The 20,820-nt window shown below is 40.2% G+C and overlaps 1 protein-coding gene across 2 annotated transcripts in view; it reads left to right on the top strand.

Moving 5' to 3' along the window:
- The window catches only part of TMTC2 (transmembrane O-mannosyltransferase targeting cadherins 2), a 388,282-nt gene that overhangs the window by 136,730 nt on the left and 230,732 nt on the right, over positions 1 to 20,820 (top strand). For both annotated transcript variants that reach the window (XM_046646810.1, XM_046646811.1), the window contains exon 2: positions 11,975 to 12,545. In XM_046646810.1, coding sequence (XP_046502766.1) covers positions 11,975 to 12,545 — 571 coding nt within the window. The remainder of the gene's footprint in view (positions 1 to 11,974; positions 12,546 to 20,820) is intronic.

Here is a 20,820-nt window from a genome sequence, read left to right as displayed (position 1 = left end):
AATTTGTACATAAATGTGTATAATTCTTGTACACATTTCTGTATGAAGACAAGTATTTTAACTGAAGAGGTGTGTTCTCAGCTTGCCATGCCTACCCATTTAGAGTGTATTTGGATAATCAAATCCTTAAGCACAAAGAATCTAGGGTCTAGTAGAACCCATTCATTTTTGAAAGATTTGAACTTCATAAAAAAGTGTAATCAGATATTCATTTCTCCCCTTAAAAAACTAGTCAAGGGGCCGGCCCAGTGGTGTAGTGGTTGAGTTCGCGTGCTCCACTTTGGCGGCCTGGGATTTGTTAGTTCGGATCCTGGGCACAGACCTACACACTGCTCATCAAGCCATGCTGTGGCAGCCTCCCACATAGAAGAACTAGAAGGACTTACAACTAGGATATACAACTATGCACTGGGGCTTTGGGGAGGAAAAAAAAAAGAGGAAGGTTGGCAACAGATGTTAGCTCAGGGCCAATCTTCCTCATCAAAAACAAAAAAACCCCCCAAAACTAGTTAAACTTCTGTAATTTTTTTACAATAGAAAAATTATAAGGAACCAGTTGTACTTTACAACATGTCACTAATCCTCAAGACCCACTGTAAAGGAAACAGTATAATGTAAAAAAAATTTATGAAATCCTATGAAACTGAAATTCATAAATTATATAAAATAATATACTAAAGTGGTTCATGTGCTTGAGTTAACTTTTGGGAACAAAAAAGCGTCATAGTACCCCTTCTAGTGGTTACTAATTTCAAGTTGGAAATATTAAGAATAAAAATATTTTCATTAAGCTTTTGAGTTGAGACTCTGATTCAGTTTAGTCCAGTGAGAAGGAGGTGAGGTGTGTAGTAATATTTTATTATGTTAGGATGGCATGATATGGGTACACTGAACACATAGTTGTGTAGAAAATATTAATACTATTTTCATCATGCAAATTGCAAGTCAATGAAAACTATTTCAAGTTGTTAAGGAGCTAACATTAAGGTAGAGGATGCGTTTAATCAGTGAAAATAAATGCTTGGAGTCTGGTTTTCCCAATAATCTCATGCTGTTAATTTTTGCTTTAATCTTGCAAAATGCTTTTTGTATAAATACTTTCAAAAAACATCTTTAAGAAGCTGATGTTTTAATTTTAAATGATCCGCTTGCTTTTAAATGGGTTATGAATTAGCTTTCAGGGTCACTTAAAGTTTTGTCTTCAATATTTCCTGTAGAAATTCTGAAAATGATAGCGTTGATTTATCCGGGGAACTAAAGGTACTTTAAAAATATTTAGCCCAGGTTGGTTCCTCCTCCTCATTTTCTTCCACTAGGAGAAGGGAGTGTCTGGGCAAACTCTAGACGTGGGAGGAGGAAGGAGCTGCCTTGTCTGAGGAAGCTCCAAGAGAGTGAGTCTCCAGCAGCTCGGGCTGACTTCAGCAGCAGCAGGGCCCATGTTTAATCAGAAGCTCACTTTTCTGTTTTTTAGGGGGCATAGAGGAGGTTTGCTGTGTCAGATGTAGCTCATAAGACTCCTTTGTTGCTTATGGAAAAAACTCCTACAGGGATGGAAGAGCGGTTCACCAAGTATATTTCTTTAGTTAGAAGGCCGAGCATTCTCACACTTAGGTTTTCACACAGCAAGCAGTTTCTTGGAGCCCCGTTCCTTGGATGTCTGACTACAGGTTTTTTGTTACTCCTGCGGCCTCTTTTCATTCAACTTCTGTAGCCTGACAATTTAAAAATTTTAAGTGCCTGTTGATGTCTAGGAAGACATCATCTCTGCCACTAAAGGGCTACAGTTTAGTAAGGGGAGATCAAGATAGAAACAAGCGAGTTAGTTATGTGTTACATGTGTAAGGGTAAGTTCATGCCTAAAGCACAGGGCCTTCCGTTTCCGCTGGGACCTGGAAACCTAACCCTGCCCCCACCAGTCCAGCACCCTACATTGAAATTTACCTGCCCCACCTTAAGTTCCTCCAGGAATCTGAAATACCTTGCTTATCCCCAAACTAAGAGAGCCTCTAGATGTTATAGTATTTCTCTCATTCCCCTACCCTGTTAGGCAAATATTTGTATATTAACTCAAACTTTCTAAATATACTAATGGCTTATCCCTAAAGAGGGACTCTCATGAAGGGATTATAGGTTAAGTAGCAAATGAGTGCCAAAGACATTTGGGTGAGCCAATTAACCTGATAGTTTTTCACAGTTAATTATCGTGGAGTGAGCAGAGGTTAGTGCCCAGAGTGAGTGAAGTACTTTTAGATGAAAGTGATAATTCCCTATATACTTAAAACAATGTAGAATTTTCCTAAAAGGTAAGTGCAGCATATTAGTACCAATCATTTCTAATTAGAATTCAGTTCATCAAATATACATTGAATGCCTACTGTGTGCTAGGCTCCAAAAGATAAATAAGATGCTTTTCTGGGGCCAGCACAGTAGCACAGTGGTTAAGTTCACGCACTCCGCTTCGATGGCTCAGGGTTCACTGGCTCAGATTCCAGGTGCAGACCTACGATGAACCGCTTGGCAAGCCACGCCATGGCAGGCGTCTCACATATAAAGTAGAGGAAGATAGGCATGGATGTTAGCTCAGGGCCAATCTTCCTTAGCAAAAAGAGGAGAACTGACAGCAGATGTTAGCTCAAGGCTAATCTTCCTCAAAAAAAAAAAAGATGGTTTTCTCCTTCTTAAGAGTTTACAGTGCATTAGGGAGATAAAGCAAGTTCAACCAGACAATCGCAAAATCAAACCTGAGGACAATTGGGGAAATTGATTTCCAGCCAAATTCCTTTCTATTCTCTGAAGGGCAATAGTATGAGACAGAGTTAGGCCAGCGATTCCTGCTGCTCCATCCCTCAAACTTCACTCCAGTCAAACCAACCTATTGTATTTGTTCAGACCCCAAGCTTACGACCTTCCCTCCTGCCTCACAGTCTTCGAAAATACTGACTGTCAGGCTGGGAAGGTCTCTACAGTTCCCTTACTTCTTTTTTTTGGGAAAGATTAGCCCTGAGCTAACATCTGCTACTGATACCTCCTCTTTTCTCTGAGGAAGACTGGCCCTGAGCTAACATCCGTGCCCATCTTCCTCTACTTTATATGTGGGATGCCTACCACAGCATGGCTTGCCACGTGGTGCCATGTCCGCACCCGGGATCCGAACCAGCGAACCCTGGGCTGCAGAGAAGCGGAACTTGTGCACTTAACCGCTACTCCACCAGACCAGCCCTCCTGTACTTCTTCCTTTAACTCCTTCCATGTGTGTAGACATGCTTTTGTCAAATAAAAATGGCAAGTAATAGGATATATTGGAATATATGAGGAAGCCATTTTGGTGTAAACCTAATTCGGCCTGACCTTGTCTTTCCAAAAGGGCCTGACCGAGGCCATTGAGCATGCATTGTATATCTGCTTTAGAGATTCCCTATGGCAAGAGCAAAAGGCCCTTGAGATAAAGGTGCAACTTCCCTCCCCCTCCCAACATTGGCGTCTCCTTAAGGATTAAGCATCTTTCCTTAGGCTAGAAACTGATTGCTGCATGCACCTGTGACCGCCCAGCTTGAGACAATAGACTTGCCTCCTGCTACGCCCACGAAGATAGCAGACCCACTACCTGCTGTGTCCATCAAGTGCTGTGCCGACAGGGCAATCTTGTGACTATTGTGGGAGGGACATTTCAATCATATGCGAAACACCCTCTTTGAGGGTATATAACCACCCTATGTACCCCCACTTCTTTGGAGTGCTCTGTTCCTTTGTGGAAAGACTCTCCCGGGTTATAATCCTCAGATTTCAGCTCAGAATAAACTCACCCAAATTTTCATTTACAGATTGGTTATGGATTATTTTCGTCGACACTTTCCTCTAGGAAGCTTTTTACCTTCTAGGACTGTTGGGCGTCTGTTCTGTTCTCCCATAGCAGTAAGGGTTTCGTGTTAGAGGAGTCGTGTTCGTACAGAAGTGAAATGGCCTGCGCACTTCTTTGCCTCCTCTGCTAGGCTGACTGTTTTTTGAAGTCAGTGACTATTTTGCTCACTCTTGTGTCTGCAGTTCCCTTTATGGTGTCTAGCCCATCACTGAATGAATGAATAAATGAGTGAATCATTTTCTCAGGACAGAATCAATCCATTTTATTGGACAGCACTTTTCAATAGGGGATGGAAGAGGGACTGTTAAAATCACCTATACCCCACTTTCAAAACATGTGTTTCCTCCTGCTCCTTCTGAAGTGTCTTCCACATATCATCCCACTTAAGATCCCTAATAATTGTAGTAAGAAGTTAGAGTCATTAATGGGAGAGGGTCAGTGCTCGATGTCAAAATCAAGCATATTTGCAACAGTAGCTAGGAAACGCTTGGGGAGACGGTTGTCACTAATGAATGCTGGAGATTGAAGCATATTTGGAGAGATGCAACTGATTGAAGAACAGCAATCCAGGCAGAGGAAGGGAAGAGATGGTTTGAGCAAAGGCCTAGTGGTTGGGAAGTTGGGCTGACGTTAGATGTACATGGAGGAGTAACGGGAGATTGGCCTGGAAGTCATGATGGCGATGGCTGTGAATGCTGGGCTGGGAAGAGTGTTTTTTATGGTAAGAAAGAGGGCATGAAGAGGGATTTTTGTGGAGCAGAGTGCTGGTGTTAAGAGTTATATTTCAGGAAGTTTCTCCATCTTTGGTGTGTGTAATGGATCAAAGTGGGAATGAGAACAGGGAGGGATCGCTATTCAGTTTCCTTTAACAAATATTTATGTTGTGCCTCGTGTGTGTTTGGCACTGGGAGAAAACATAAGGCATAATCCCTTCCCTGAGGGGACTGATAGCCCAACAAGGAAAGAGAAGAATGAACAGGGCACTCCTGTGAGCAGGCTACACCATCCAGGTAGGGAATAGAGCCTGAAGGAGGGCAGAAGAAAGAGGAAGTCAGAAGTTTCCCGGGTTCCAGGGAAACTTGTGTATTGGATTTTCTGTGAGGTCCTGACCAGCATGAAAATGTCCTTAACCAATTTAAAAATAGACATAGGAGCAAAGAGAGGAGCCCTCATGCATAACCTCTATGTCAGTGATGGAAGAATGATGGTACTTAATGAGGGGCTTGTATGAAAAAGGAGATTTTTTTGTGAGGAAAATTATTTAGATTCAGTCTTAGTAAACTTAAGACAGGGAAAGGACAACTAACAATATTACTTGATAATTACACAGTGCTGTTTTGTTAGGACTCTTTTGGTTGCAGATGTCAGAATAAACTCACTTATGAGTAAGGGGCATTTATTGGCTTATTTAACAGTGTTAGCTTCAGGCATTATGGGATCCAGCTGCACTAGGAATTGCCTCTTTGTCTCCTTGATCTGAGTTCTTTTGTGCTGGCTTCATTCTTAGGTAGGCTTTGTCTTCAAGGAATCCCCTAGCAGCCCTAGGATTTCATCTCATTCTCAGAGGAAGATGTCCCTTCCCCCTAGATTATTGGGACTATATTGACACTGATTGACCTGGCTTGCTGCTAAGTCAATGGTCGTGGCCAGGAGTAAGGATGGGGGGGGATATAGTAGACTAACTGGCCAAATCATATGAGAGGGAACCTTTCATCAGGAGGTGAGGGCAGCCTTACCCTGTCCACATGGACTGAGAGTGGATTTGGGCTATTCTCCAAAGGAAAAACAGGACACTGTTAACCAGAAGAAGAAGGGGTCCAAAAAACAGCAAGTGTCCATTACACAAGGCTATGTAATTTTCAAACATTGTAAGTTAACATTGCCCTGTTTGATCTTTAACACAACAGCTTGTGAGAAGTATTATTATGATTATCTACCAACCATAGGTAAGGAAGCTGAACTTTAGAGAGGCTAACTGGCCAAGGGTGACACAACTAGTGTTAGTAGAGGAACCAGCATTTCATTTCTCTTTCTCTCATTCAAGTGTGGATATCACCTGGGCAATTAGAAATGTAAGCTCATGAGCAACACCCCAGCTGGAGGTATAGATAGAGAAGGCATCTCTGGAGTTGTAGGTGTTGGAGACTATGACCACATAGGTGGAAAGTGTAGGAACAAAGAAGGTCAAGGGACAGAACCAGGAGAGAAACATCTGCATTTGGGAGAAAAATGTGGAAGAGATGCTAGCCAAGGAGAGTTAGAAAGATAGGAGGAGAATGAAAAGAGTAACATGTTGAAGACCAAAGAGAAGACTTCATAAATTATTGTTATTTATTATCTTGTTCTGAGAGTGTCATTAAAGCTTAAAGGAATTTTAAGTGACATTCTTAAGACTGTGATCCATAGATTGTGAAGGCCATAAACGTATAAAAGAGCACTGTGTTTGCATTGATGGCCAGCATCAGTTGTTTGCTGTTGATGGTAATGGTAATAATATTAATAATGTCAGCAGCTAACATGTGTTACATATATTATATTACACATACACAGTCTATTATGTATAACCATGTACTTTTTGCTTACTAACTCGTTTACTTCTCACAATAATCCTATAAGGCAAGTACAGTTATTATCTTTATTTTACAGATGAGGAAACTGAGGTATGGAGAGGTGAAGTAACACTGTGCATCCACCATCTCATAGTCTGGACTCCAGTCCAGTTGGCTCCAGAATCAGTTTTCTTAACCACTGCATTTCAGTGCCCTTCCTGGGCATGGATGGGCATGCTGGAGTGCACTGAAGCAGGGCAGGTTAACAAAGGCCATGATCACTCTTCTCTCTTGCAGAGCAAATTTCAATCCATCATTTAAAAAAAACATTTTTTTTAGTTTAAATTTTGGCCTTTACTTACTTTTCAGTAGAACAATGGAAAGCACTCTGGAAGAGGGTGCCATTTGATGTTTGAAGAATCTAAGTGGCATTCCTGCTCTTCCGAGGACAAATGGTCATCATTTCTGTGGGTGTTTGTGACTGAAAAGGTCAATGGACAGAAAAAAATAGCAGTGAGAGAAACACACAAAAGGACAGTTGAGATAGCAGTGTCACATCATTCATCAGTTTTACAATAGCGATGGCCTTTGTCAACATTTGCTAAAGGAAGAATCATAAGGCAGCAAAAAACAAAGAGCCAAAATGAACAAAACTGGAAGCAGATTCAGGCCTCCTTGAAGACTGGAGAGACTGTATCTTTTTGCTTCCAAAGACAGTCTCAGTCATGTGCTCTCTGGAGAATTCTGCCTACAATTGTTTCTTTTCACCTCTGCTGCTCTGATGTTCGCCACCTCTCCCAGAGTGGAAAATTTCCTAATTCCTTATCGTCTTTCTGAATTTTCAATACCAATTCACAGAAGTAATCTCAGAAATTGTGTTGGCATGAAATTTTGTTTTGAGTTCAGGTTTTTCATTGGCTGAGAAATAGCAGAAGAGGTTTCACTATTTCCAGTTTGGACTCGTGTGAGAAAATGCAAATGGATGAAAATCTATTATGGTTAGTGTTGGACAACTACCATTACTTCTCATTTTGCTGGCAGATTGTTCAGATTCTGTTAAAGCCCCTTTGGTCCATATCTTTTTTAATATGATGTGAGGGATGCGTAATGCATCCCTTATCACTGACTTGCATATGTGACATGACTTATATACTAAAGCCCAATACGATTTCATCTTATTTCATGTTCTTTTGCCATAATATTCATTGGTTAAATAAAACCTGCCTAAGCAGATAACACCTGTCAGAGGACTCTATCATGCTAACATCTTCCTTTGTCTAGTGTGTTTTAACATCTTCCTTTGTCTAGTGTGTTTTACACATGGGTGAGGCGTTGCTTTGCTTGTCCACTTTTCTTTTATTAACACTGTTTTATCCTTTAAACTTTTTCTACAGTATAAATTTAGGACTGTGCTTCAACCAAGTGTTTTCTCACAGTGAAATTATGAGAATCGTTAATTTTGTTCTTTGTTTGGAAACCCTTGTTTTGTGAGACTTAGACGTATATCATGTTGGCTGTTGCAGATTACTAGATTTATTGCTATAAATATAAAAAATTCTGGCAGCTTTGAACAAATTTTTAAAAGCGTGGGTTTTATTTTTCCTCAAAAAGTCTGTACAGAGGTGGTTATGGTGTTGAACTGATAGCATGTAGAAAACTTGGTTTGACTGTGGTTCTCCCTCCTTTATGGATCTGCCACTGCTAGGGTGAAGTACTGTCCTAAACGAAGCGTGCTTCCCAGCTTTCCTCACTGCATCGGCAAAGCCTTGTCCCAGAATGCTTTGCTGTTGAACTTTCCACCACCCTGACTTAGCATGAGTGTTTCTGCATTGAGATTAGAGAAATTCACGTCAATGTCTAGGTTAATGTTTAGGAGAGCCCAGTTGGGTTTTCATTCTGAATACTTGAAATCGGCTCTCTCTGACTACACTGTTTGGCAGTTTTTCCTATTTCTTTTAAATTTTAATTATAACCCATCAAGTCTTAAGCAATTACTTCTGGGTAAGACTCTTGATGAATGTCATAGCAGGGTGTTTTAATTTAATGGATCCAGAATAACATCTGTTTCTAATATTTTAACAGCCAATTTATATGGAAATTCACTTAATACACAGTCAATACATGGAGACTTGTAAAAATCAAAATCAAAATGGAAAATCAAAGCACTGTGATATAGTGGTCTTCTGTTAACATAAGATTTCACTTATGACTAGGTTCAGCTGCCACTAGCTAACATCCAAAATATCGCAGTTTAAACAAGATAGCAATTTATTTCTCATACTCACAAAATGGGGAGGTAGTTAGCCTAGGGCTGGTGTGGTCTACTGTAACAGGGGCTCAATTTCCTTCAGTCTGATTGCTCTACTGGGCATGATTTCTATCCCTAAGGACACCTTATAGGCCAGGATGGCTGCTAGGATTCCAGCTATTACATCTGTGCTACAGTCGGAAGGAGCTAGGGGTAGAAGGGAAGAATGCTAAGCTTTTTTTTTTTTTTTTTTGTGAGGAAGTCTGGCCCTGAGCTAACATCCGTTGGCAATCTCCTTTTTTTTCTCTTTGAGGAAGATTGTCCCTGAGCTAACATCTGTAGCAGTCTTCCTCTATTTTGTATGTGGGATGCTGCCACAGCATGGCTTGATAAGTGGTGTGTAGGTCTGCACCCAGGATCCAAACCTGCAAATCCTGGGCTGCTGAAGTGGAGCGTGTGGACTCGACCACTGCGCCACTGGGCCAGCCCCTAAGCTTTTTCTTTTTAAGGACACTTTCTGGAAGTAGTGCATAGTATTCTGCTTATGTGCTGTAGGCCAAATATTAGTTACATGACCATATTTAACAGCAAGAGAGATAAGAAATGAAGTCTTTTCCATATGACCATACTCCTATGAGTATGGAAGAAGGGGAGAAGAGACATTGGGGAAAAACCAACTATCCCTGCCACACTGAGTATTTTTTGAGACATGATTTTAATAGACCTTCTGCCTTTTTCTGTGACTCTAGAAGAGTCAGCTGGTTCTCCTAAGTAGATAATCTGCGTAAAAGGACTAGCATGGTGTTTGGCACAGAATAGATACGCATCAACTGCTGATCAGTCTGTTTTAGTTCTAACCCCCAAGTGCACCTAATTTCAGAGGTTGTGGATCAAGCAGACTTTAATAAGGGACTTTAGTAGATGTACCCCAGTCTTTGTGGAATAGTAATAACAGCAGCTAACAGGGCCGAGATGTCATTTGCACTAGGTCTCCAAAACACTCATGTATCTGCAAAGCAGTGTTCTCTGCTCCTCTCCGTAGAAGATAAATGAGCAGTTGCAAGTGTTTGTTAAATGATTTGAAGGTAAAACTGCTACCATCATAGAAACTGAAGCACAGAGGGGTTAATTGGGAAGCAGTTGAGAACCAGCACTGTCTAGTCATTTGATCCCAACCGGAGTACTGACTCTGCTGTTTTCATTGGTTGTGTGTCCTTGGATAGGTTTCCTAATGTGTTAGAATCTCTGTTGCATTTCCTTATTTCTGAAGACAGTGAGTAAATTACAGAGGTGGAGCTCAGGAATGTTTCTCCTCAATCCAGGGCTTTTCTTTTTTTGAAGATTTAATTTTTTTCCTTTTCTCCCCAAAGTCTCCTGGTACATAGTTGTTTATTCTTAGTTGTGGGTACTTCTAATTGTGGCATGTGGGACGCTGCCTCAGCATGGCCTGATGAGTGGTGCCCTGTCTGCATCCAGGATTCGAACCAGCGAAACCCTGGGCCACCCCAGCGGAGTTCACAAACTTAACCACTCGGCCACGGGGCCGGCCCCCCCCCTTTTTTTTTTTTAAAGCATCCAGGGCTTTTCTAGTCTGATTTTTGGTAATGTTCATATGGAAATTCCTTTGATCATGCCTGCCCCACAGTGGAAGGTAGAACTGGTGGAGAGGCTCGAGGTAAAGGTCATCAGGTCTCCCCCGACATATTCTTAAGTTACACGAATGCCTATACTCCCTTAAAGAGCCCTGACATCAGACTAGGCAAGAGGTTTCCAGTTAGGGAGTAGGAGCCTTGAGCGTCTTATTCCTACTTCCTTCTAACTCTTGAGTCTCTTTTGTGTTCTATAAGTACAGAGATAGGCGCACTGGGGAGACAAGACTCAAGATGCCACCCTGTTCTCTGGAAGGTATAATGGCCTAGAGCAGGGATCCTCCAAACTGAGTCATTTGCATGCCACTGTCAACATCTGTACCTTATCCACATATACCAGTACTGTAGATTCCTTCATATTTATCTTTACATTGACTTTTTAATTTTTAACAGCTTCATTCTCAGCAAACATCTATGAAATCCAGCTCTGATGTGGTAATTAAATTTCCTTTCAAGTACACATTAAAATAAATATAACCATTACAAATCTTTACAAGGTTTGTGTATCTTCTCACATCCTCCCTGTGGTATGTGGATCACATTTTGAGAAGTGTATCATATTGGAGAAAGAGCGTGGGCCATGAAACTCTACCCTGCTGTTTCCAACTAGTGTGGCTGGAACCATTGTTATTAATCTTTCTCAACCATAATTTCCTCACCTGCGAGATGTATATAGTAATATACACCTCCTCAGTTATTGTAAGGATTAACTGAGAAGATATAGCCAGGGAGACCAGCACGGTGCTTGGCAGATAGCAAGTGCTCAGTAAATACTAGGCCATTCTTTGTTGAAGTCTGTTTGGAAATATCAGGCATGCAAACCTGGAACTATTATTTCTCAAAAGCAGAGGACAGTGAAGTGCCATCATGATTGCTATAGATATTTTGATAATAAGTCCTGTGAGAGCTCAGAATGGGGGAAGGCTGAAGTTTCCTAGAAGGAAGGAGGAGAAGAAACATTTGGATAGATAGAGAGCCATTCTTCCTTGCCTCTCCAGCAGTCTAGATTCTTGCTACTCAAAGTGTGGTCCATGGACCAGCAGCATCAGCTTCACCTGGGATCTTGTTAGAAAGATGGATTCTCAGGCTCCTCCCTAGGCCTGCTGAATCAGAACCTGCCTGTATCAAGATCCCAGGTATTAGTGTGTATGAGGAGCATTGCTGTGGCACAGATATCCTATCTAAGGTGTATTTCTGGTAGGGGACTAGTCCTCACTGTAAGTGCATGCTCTGCACCAGTATCACGTGGGACCATGCTTCTTACAATGCAGATGCGCAGGCCTCACATCACCTGGGGCCTGGAATCTGCATTTTTGGCCAGGCTACCACATGATTTTCAGGGCAGTTGTTTGGCAATTTCGGTGTTAAGGCTTAAATCACTGATGGAAACTCTGCATTTATTCTTCAAAGATATTTGCATTCAAACAAGGAAGAAAGCTTTTGAGGAAAAGAAATACAGCCCTAATTGTGGTGTTATTAAGCAAGGATCTGAATTCAATCTATATGTAAAGCCTTCTGTAATTAATCATGCATACCTGGAATCTCATCATAAAACCACATGACGATAAAGCTTTCCAGGAAGGGGCTATCTCAGCAATGTCATATATTTTCTTTTTTTTTTCCTTTCTATATTTTACGTTTGATTCTTTTTTAACATTTTGTTTTTTAGCCGTGCTATCAAGACTAATCAGGACCTTCTCCCAGAAACTCCATGGACACACATTTTCTACAATGACTTTTGGGGGACTCTGCTAACCCATAGTGGCAGCCACAAGTCCTACCGGCCGCTCTGCACTCTCTCTTTTCGCCTGAACCATGCCATCGGGGGGCTGAACCCCTGGAGCTACCATCTTGTCAATGTCCTCCTGCACGCAGCAGTCACCGGTCTCTTCACGAGCTTCTCCAAGATACTCCTCGGGGACGGATACTGGACCTTCATGGCTGGCTTGATGTTTGCCTCTCACCCCATTCACACGGAGGCGGTGGCGGGCATCGTGGGACGGGCCGATGTCGGGGCCAGTCTCTTCTTTCTGCTCTCCTTGCTATGCTACATTAAACACTGTTCAACCAGAGGCTACTCAGCCAGGACTTGGGGCTGGTTCCTGGGGACGGGGCTGTGCGCAGGATGCAGCATGTTGTGGAAGGAGCAAGGAGTGACTGTGCTGGCAGTGTCAGCCGTTTATGACGTCTTTGTCTTTCACAGGCTGAAAATGAAACAGATCTTACCTGCCATTTACAAAGTAAGTGATTGTTGGCGCTCGAGCATTGGATTACTGAGTAATCTCCTTGCTTGGTCCTTTTTCACCATTTAAAAAGCAAATTTGTTCCTCCTCAAAGAGAATTTAAAATAAGTTGCGTTTGATCTTCGGTAAGTGGAAGTGTCCTTTTTGACTTTTTCCTACTAACCTGGGTTTCAGTCATTGTTGGTTTTATGTCTCAAGTTTCTTATTTTTATGATTTCAGACATGATAGGACAGTTTTGCCTTGGAAAGAATATGCATCTTTATTTATTTTTATTCATTCTTTATTTCAGCCCAAATTCTCTGTAATCCAGTAAATTGCTAATAATGTGTATTTGTGAAACTGTCGCAGCTGATGATAGAGCTAGACGCTCGACTCTGGAGAGGGGGACTCCCCTGCCATTTGTTATACTGCTTTTTCTGAGCTGACTTGGGAAAACAACCCTTCTCTGCGGCGCGTGGGAACTCGGATTCTTAAAGGATGAATCATTTCACCTTTTCCTTGTTGTAGTGTCTAAGAATAGGAGTCAAAACAGAAAGCGGTTATTATAAGTTTTGCCCTGAGACCAATTAAGACCTTGGCCTCAGGGCTTAATATTTATTCTTCTGTATTCCCTCAGTGGTTTCAGATGCAGTGTTGTTTGAAGGTCATAGAAGCGGGTTAGGATCCCATCCGCTTAAAGAGAACCGAGCAGTTTTCTGCTAGGGTGTTAAGGGGGAAGGCATTGGGAGGAGAAGACGGCTTGAGAAGCTGCCTGCCTCCCCATCTCCGCATCCTCCCTCCCCTACAATCACCTCCCCGTCGCTTTGACTGTAAGGACAGAGACTGAGTTTGGCTAAGCTTTGCAAACCTCGGCCACGTTTGAGGACAGCTCCCTTTTCCTTTTGGACACTTGAGGGAGGAATTATAGTTTTGAATATTTACCCTGAGAATACTGCCAAGTTTTCTAGTTTTGATTACTTTTTTCCCTTTCGATTCTTAATTTTACTTAAAATCAAATTGGGGAGAAATTGAAAAACAGACAAAATTGATGGAAATAGAAACATTTGTGTTTTTTTAAATGGCTATTTTTTTCACTTAGTACGTGGAATAATTGCTGTTATGCTTCTGCTCGTGGGGAAGCAGAACCTTTTTAGTTAGAACTCAAGTATCAGGTGCTTAATGAAGTTCTTTTGTGATTTCAATTAAATGCTGAAACTTTAAAAGGAAACTGGTTAGAGTTTGACTCTTGAAAACAACATAAGGTTTGAAAGTCAAGCTCTTAATTTCAAATCAATTTTAATTATTCCTTTAAGGAAGTTTAGGGAGAATAATCTTTCCTTTTAAAACCACGTTGTCAACAATAGCAAGCTTTCTAGTTTTACTGAAATCCACATAGCATAAATGTAAATTGCCGTCCTTGTCCCATGGAGGGTGAGACCCGTTTGAGGATGTAGCTCTGTGCTGCTTCAGGACCTTGCACTGATGGCCTGTGAAACATTGTGATTTCCTCTACAGAACTGCCATTTTATCATCTCCTGAATTAGGGAATTATTTTGATATGTCAATTCAGGACTTGCTTTTAGAGATCTTTTGATGTTTTCTTCTGAGGAATTTTCAGTTCTCTAAGCATATTTTCAAGGACAAAGTTGCTGATAGAGCTCCTTACCATTCATATGTCTCATATGATATTTGGGACGTACTTATAATAGAAAATTATTCTTTGTCTATCTGAAATGAAAATTTAATGGGCATCCTGTATTTTACCTGGCAACATTGCTCATGTAACTGCTGCTTAAGAACATGAGAACTGCCACCAGCAAAGGAACTCCTAGGAGTAGAGAGGGTGAGGTGCCCAATCCTATATGAAAGGTTCAGTGTCCTGAGAAGTTTCCAAATGGAAACTTGCCTGGACTATCTGGCAACTACTGCTTGTGGGCAACGGGAGTAGTTGGGGCAGCAAAAGCCTTCATCTGATAGTTCTGTCTCAATTGAGCTCTTTCTTTCATTCTCAGGTTTTGGGCCAATGAGCTTAATGAGGACACTGCATTATAGATTTGTAAGGAACTATGGAGACCGTCTATGCCAGTCCCTGATTTCCAGCTGAGGTGTAGAGAACCAGAGACATGAAGGTCACCCAGAAAATGGTAGCCTCACTAGGACCTGAACACATATTTGTGACTAGTGATCTTTCATCACACTGTAAAGTTGGGAGGATGAATAAATAGGTAAAGTCAGGTGACTGCACAGTAGAAGAGAAAATACTATGGAATAGAATCTTAACCCATACTGGCTGAGTACCCTTGGGCTAGTTCAGTGACCTGTGTCTTCATCTGCAAATGGAGACAGTTAATGTTCTGTCCTCGAGATGTTGTGAAGATTATATGAAATTGTGGGTTCTTCATTGTGAACTGGTCTCCCACTATTTGGAAGGCCCCTAATGCATATTAGTTGAAGGGAAAGAGGAAGTATCAATGGAAATTGTAATTCTTTAGCTTAAGAAAGAGCAGGCCAAAAGATAAACTTGTAGTCGTCTTTAAACATAGAGTGGTTTGAAAGCATATGAATTAGGAAACGACTAAAGCTGGGGCATGCATATTGAAGCACAAAGTTTCACTTAGAATCTCGTGACTATGGGGCTGGTAAACACTGGCATAGATTACATATGGAAGTTATAGAAAATTCCATATTCTGTCTTTAAAATATATAGATTTCTATGCCTGGGGTGAGTTAGAAGAGATTCTGAAGGAAGTGCATTAAAAGACTTCAGAAAGTCCTTTTCAACCTTAAGAGAATAATCATCTTAAATATCTTACCAATTAACTCTGCGTCATAGTTATCATGGTTTGCCAGATGAAATAAACTTCTCTGCCCTAGTAAAACATAACATATATAAACAGAAAACTCAAGTGCACAAATGTTTAACTTTATTATGCAAATTAGAGAACCAGCGAAATACTCAAAACCTAAAAATGGTGGTCCTTTTAAAGCTGGAGATTATTAGGACCAGAGGGGCAAGGCTCTCTGTTTTTATACTTTTGTCAGTAATGTTTTTCTCATAGCAGTCACACTCAGCTTCTTTCTTCACAGTGTTGGTGGTTTCAGTTCTGTACCTCTTGTCAGATCCTGGCCCCCAGACTCCAAAGTGTACCAGGGCCAGGCAGAGGGACTGTGGTCAGCTAGAGGTTATGCTCTGCAACCAGTGCTCCTGTCCACCCCATTACTGCAATAAGAAAATAGAGGTTTCAGTTTGGTAGAGTTTAATATTTTTCTCAGAAGATAGACATCTGGATTTTTCTATGACATCTTCTGTTATTTAATATTGGTTACTAATTTAAAAACAAACCTTGTTGGGGCCAGACAAAATTCTTGGGATGGCTGAATCTGGCCAGAATTCTTGGCTGCCATTTTTTGACTTTTAAGACTCATGCAAATGGTGCACATGTCCATATTATGTATAAGGCTTTTACGGTTCTGAAAAGGAAATATGAAAGTTTTACTTTGATGAAATGTGGGAAGAATAGTAAGTACCTGGCATATTGCAGAAATTTTATTTAATATTTAATAAACACTTATAGTGTTTATATCTGCCAGGTACTATTCTGTATATGCTAAAGACATTAACATTTAACTTATTTAATAAATGCTTTTTGAGAGAGTAATATGACTTATGAAATAATATGGTTGAATATGACATGAAATAATTGGTTGTCAATCATTAGGAAGATTTGTAAGAAAATGCTAAATATAAAACCTTCAGAAATGTGTATGAACACAAGTATTGTTAGTTAACTATTATAGAAAAAATTTAAAAATATTCCTAGTTCTAGCTTCAGGTTTCTGTTTAATGTGATTCCTACATTATCCTTGGCATCTAGTGTACCATCTGGCACACAGTAGGTATAGTAAAATATTGAATTCACACTTGTTTAAGAATTTACCTTATGAAAGTATATGTTTGAAATGTTAAGGTGAAATCTTATACTCTGCCCTTTATACAATGAGGATTTCATTCCTGGTTAGTGGGGTCTGGAAGGTGGGATTGGAAGAAAGGCATGTCAGAAAAGCATTGAAAATAAGTATTCTTGACCTCTCACTGAATGATTGTTTTAACTTCCTTAGATGACTTTCACTTACTTAGTTTTATGTGGTCCAAAAATAAGGGGCGGAAAAAACCCCCTTGAAATACGCTTAAACTAGCCTTGCAAATAAATGCTAGACTTTTATCTGCCCACAAAATTTTTTACAAGTCTCCCATGACCCCAGGAGGTACATGGGTAATAAAATCAGTAAAAGCAACATTTTTCTTACTCACCCAACATCAGTCATTGCTTGCCTAGTGGCCATTTTCTGTGCTTATTTAACATCTGTTAAGTGTTTTAATGTGGAAACATCTTTTTTTCTCTTTCTTAGCCTCATAATCACTTATTCAGTTACAGGTGGAAAATAAAAAAAAAAATTTAAAAAAATCTGAAAGTCGATGTAGCAATTCTAATAATAGCCCAAGATAATTTGGAAAAATGAAGCCCTTTTAGTTTGATCTTTTGAGAATTTTTCTAAAGATGACTGCCGTTGTTTTGCTATAGTGGCTTCCAAGATGTGCCGTATCTGGACAGCCTCCTTTTCTTAAAATAAAATTTTGTAGCTCTATTTCATGTAAACAAGATGAAGAGACTATATTATTAGAGCAGGAAATGGGAGGCGTTGCCACTTTTGAAAAACGAGTCATCTCAGTTGAGAAATAACTTTTTTCCCGAGCGGGATGTGAATGATGGAGGTTGCCTATGGTGAATGCAGTTTGCCTTCATCTTGGGTATCGCGTAAGCTTGGTTCTACATCAGGTTGTAGAGTGATTAGACCCAAATTAACAAACAACCCTGTATTTCCAAACCATTTACAAGGTTTATCTTCAGAATGGTTTCCAAGGGTGGCAGTTTATGTTCTGTTTAAGGTTTTTGGTTTGCTACTCTTTGAACGCTGAAGATATTAAACGTGATGCTTCTGTACCTCTTACTATTTTGTGTGATGCCCCATGTATAGAACGGCATGAAAAGCCAGTTGCATAGCCTGCAGGTATTTGCACATTGAATGCACATGTGCTTTTTCATTTGATTAGCTGCTGGGGATGGCATTGGCAGAATCCGTTATCACTTACGGCTTTGTGCCTTTTCTTTCTAGACTAGATTGTGGTTTTACTCAAGATGTGACCCTCATGTTGATTGCACTGAATGAAATATGATATATTCGCTGTTTCTGATTTTTTCACTCAACGTCTGTGCCATCCTATTTCAAGTAGTGTTCCCACCTTCTTATGATTTTCTTTCCCTTCATTTGCCTTACACTTGACTTTGTGGGAATCCAGATACAGCAAGGTACTCCCATTCTGATCGCAGTATTTCCTAGCATTATTGAAACTGGAGGGCTGTCATGCACTTACAAATGAATTTGGATTTCCTCCCAGTAAACTTGTTGTAGCATTTAATATTCATGACCTGTAGTACTTTAAAACTTTGAACAGCTGCCAACACTGCTAACCAGATAATACCACAAATAAAGGCGAGGTTCAAAAATATTTTACAATTCAAAAAGTCAAAGATTAATAAGGTTTTTTATTCCTGTAGGTTGGCTTCTTTGCTCAGTTGATTTAAGCTGATTCTGTATTCTAGCTGCAATTTAGGTTCAAGTTGAGTAATTTGAATTTGGGTAGCCTCGCAAGCTTCTGTAATGCTTGCATTGAAGTGTTAATACTTGGAACAGCGGTCTATTCACAAATTATCATTTAAAAAAAATTCATCTTTGTGCAAGGCACTGTATTAGGTGAAGTGGAAATTGAAAGATGAATCGACGAAATTCTACCCTTAAGGACATTTTAGAGTAGTAGGAAGTTGAAAATAGTGGAGGTTAAATACAGAAGTGAAATTCAAGCTGGAAAGTGGGGAGGGCTGGAATGGAGGCCCTGGGAGTCCTAGGGCAGTTGAAAGAAGGGGAGGGTACTTTCAGCTGAGGGGATCAGGAAGCGCCTTCTGGAGCAGAGAGATTTGAGCAGGGCTCCAAAGGAGAGTTTGCATATAGGCATTTATAATCGGAGAGGCAAGGAGAAGTGGAGGGTAGAGCATGTGCACTGCACAGAGAGAAACTCATAGGAAGGTACTGGAGATCTTTTTGGCAGGTACATAGCGTGCATGAATTTACAGAGGAAGATGAGTCCAGAAAGGTAGACTGAGACAGCTAGTGTGTGCAATGATGTAGGGGCCTTTTAAGATATGTTGTGGCCCCAACAATGTTGGGAGACCATGCATGGTTTTTAAATGTGCTTGAGCTTTGACTTGTCCAAGGGAGAAGCCTGGGAACGTGCAAACCAGCTCCATCTTGCCACTTGGGGGGACTTTCTTCTCTGTCCTTCCCCTAAACCTCAGGGAGGATCCCTTTGGTGATGAGTCTAAGAATCAGACTCAGGAGTGGAGGTTGCATCTCATTCAGGGAATGTGTCTCCTATTAGTGTTTATATCATTCTTTAGCATTTAAAAAAAAGGTTATTTTCTGAAGACCCATATTATTTTACTTTTTACTCAATAATATCTGGCATATTTTTATACACTCCTAATGAGAAAAACAGGGAGCCCTTCAGGGCTTTCTCCTGTGTCCGTTCTTCCAGCATTGCGGAACAGTGTTCAAATATTACTGTGAATGGCCGCAAGGACAAAATCCCCTTTGTTTTGGCCTCCTTCATATAGGAAGACAGAAACATTTTTAAAAAGGGTCCTTTTTATGGTACAGAATAAAATAATCTATCAGCACTGAATTTCAACCAGTTAACTCAGTATACCATCAGTGAAAATGACACGCAAATTGGACCTTGTGATGAATAAATAATGAGTCTCATTGAAATCATCTATGCTGTTCTCATAACACCGTCTGGCCTGTGTATTACGTCACTCTGCTCGATTTTTGATAACCTGCTTCCTCAGAGGATTCAGATTGACTGACAGGGATCTCATGATGATCAGGTTACTCATATTCAACTTGGTAGTGTCAGTTTCACAGACAGTGATATGGTTTGCACAAATTCGAAATCCATTGTCATTGCCTAGAAGTCAGATTCCTAAGTGCCTGGAACAATGGAAATGCTAATTTAGTGTTGATTTCTCAAATGAAATTTAAGCTTTAGAAAGCCAGATTCCTGGAGTGCATCAGAGATTCCCTAAAAGGCATGAACAGGGTGGGAGATGGCATAGATAAAAGTGAAAATTCAATCAAATTCATTGATAGCTCAAATATTTGTGAAATGTGATTCCATGGTAAGGTTGCATAGTGTGATAAGTTTTGTAGTTTTCCATCCAGTTTCATACCTATTGATCACAGTATTCCTTTCTTCAAAAAGGATAATAAGAAATCAAAAGGGAAGAACTCAATCTTCTAAGGCCAAAATCTGCAAGGATTTGGTGCCAGGAAGGTCGGTGTGCCCTTCTCCCTGGGCTTGTCTACAACTCTGCAGCCCCCAGATGGCTCCTGCATGCTCTGTTGGTCTGATTATAACTCTTGCATCAAGTGAAATAGCATGAATTCAGAATTTAATACATGTTTCCTCAGTAATTATGGCCTTGATTAGTGAAGTCAGTATTTCCGTTCCAGAGGACACTTTCTTTCTCCACATGTTTATTTATTTAATTTTAGGAAATCAAATAAAATGCAGAGATCATAATACTTCTCTTTAATATGACAGGGGCATCTGCAGTACCTGCGTTTTGGTATGTGGTTATCATTTTGCTTGTAATTAATCTAAGATTCAAGGAAAATAGGGACAGCACGAGAAAAATGAAGGACATCTAAAAACAGATAAATAACTGTTAGTTTTTAATAGGCAAAGGGATGGAAAATATATCTCGAATTTCCATTAAAACTACATGCCATGTACATTTAATAGAGTCCTTGATCATATACAATATCAGTTGTATTTAAAAATAATTAAATTTTGTGTATTTAAAACCTAAAAACAAAGTAAAAAAAAGGTTAATATTTTGGTTTTGTGAATTTTGAGTTGTTATAACTGTTTGCAGTACCAACCCAGCCTTTTGAGGGCATTATCTTAGTTTTTAAGGTATAAACACTGAGTCCCCGCCCTCTGTGAAAGGGTTTATGTGTGAGCATGTGTGTGTGGTGTGTTCCATCAGAATGAACTGCATGAATGCGTGCTTATATAACATAGTCAGATTATACCAAGGTTATACGTGAATGAGTTGATTGTATTTCCATAACTTTTATGAAATAGAAAACTCTAAATTACATAGAATTTTT

Source organism: Equus quagga, chromosome 19 (genome assembly GCF_021613505.1).
Source record: "Equus quagga isolate Etosha38 chromosome 19, UCLA_HA_Equagga_1.0, whole genome shotgun sequence".
Lineage (NCBI taxonomy): Eukaryota > Metazoa > Chordata > Mammalia > Perissodactyla > Equidae > Equus > Equus quagga.
This window is presented reverse-complemented; position numbering and strand designations above follow the sequence as displayed.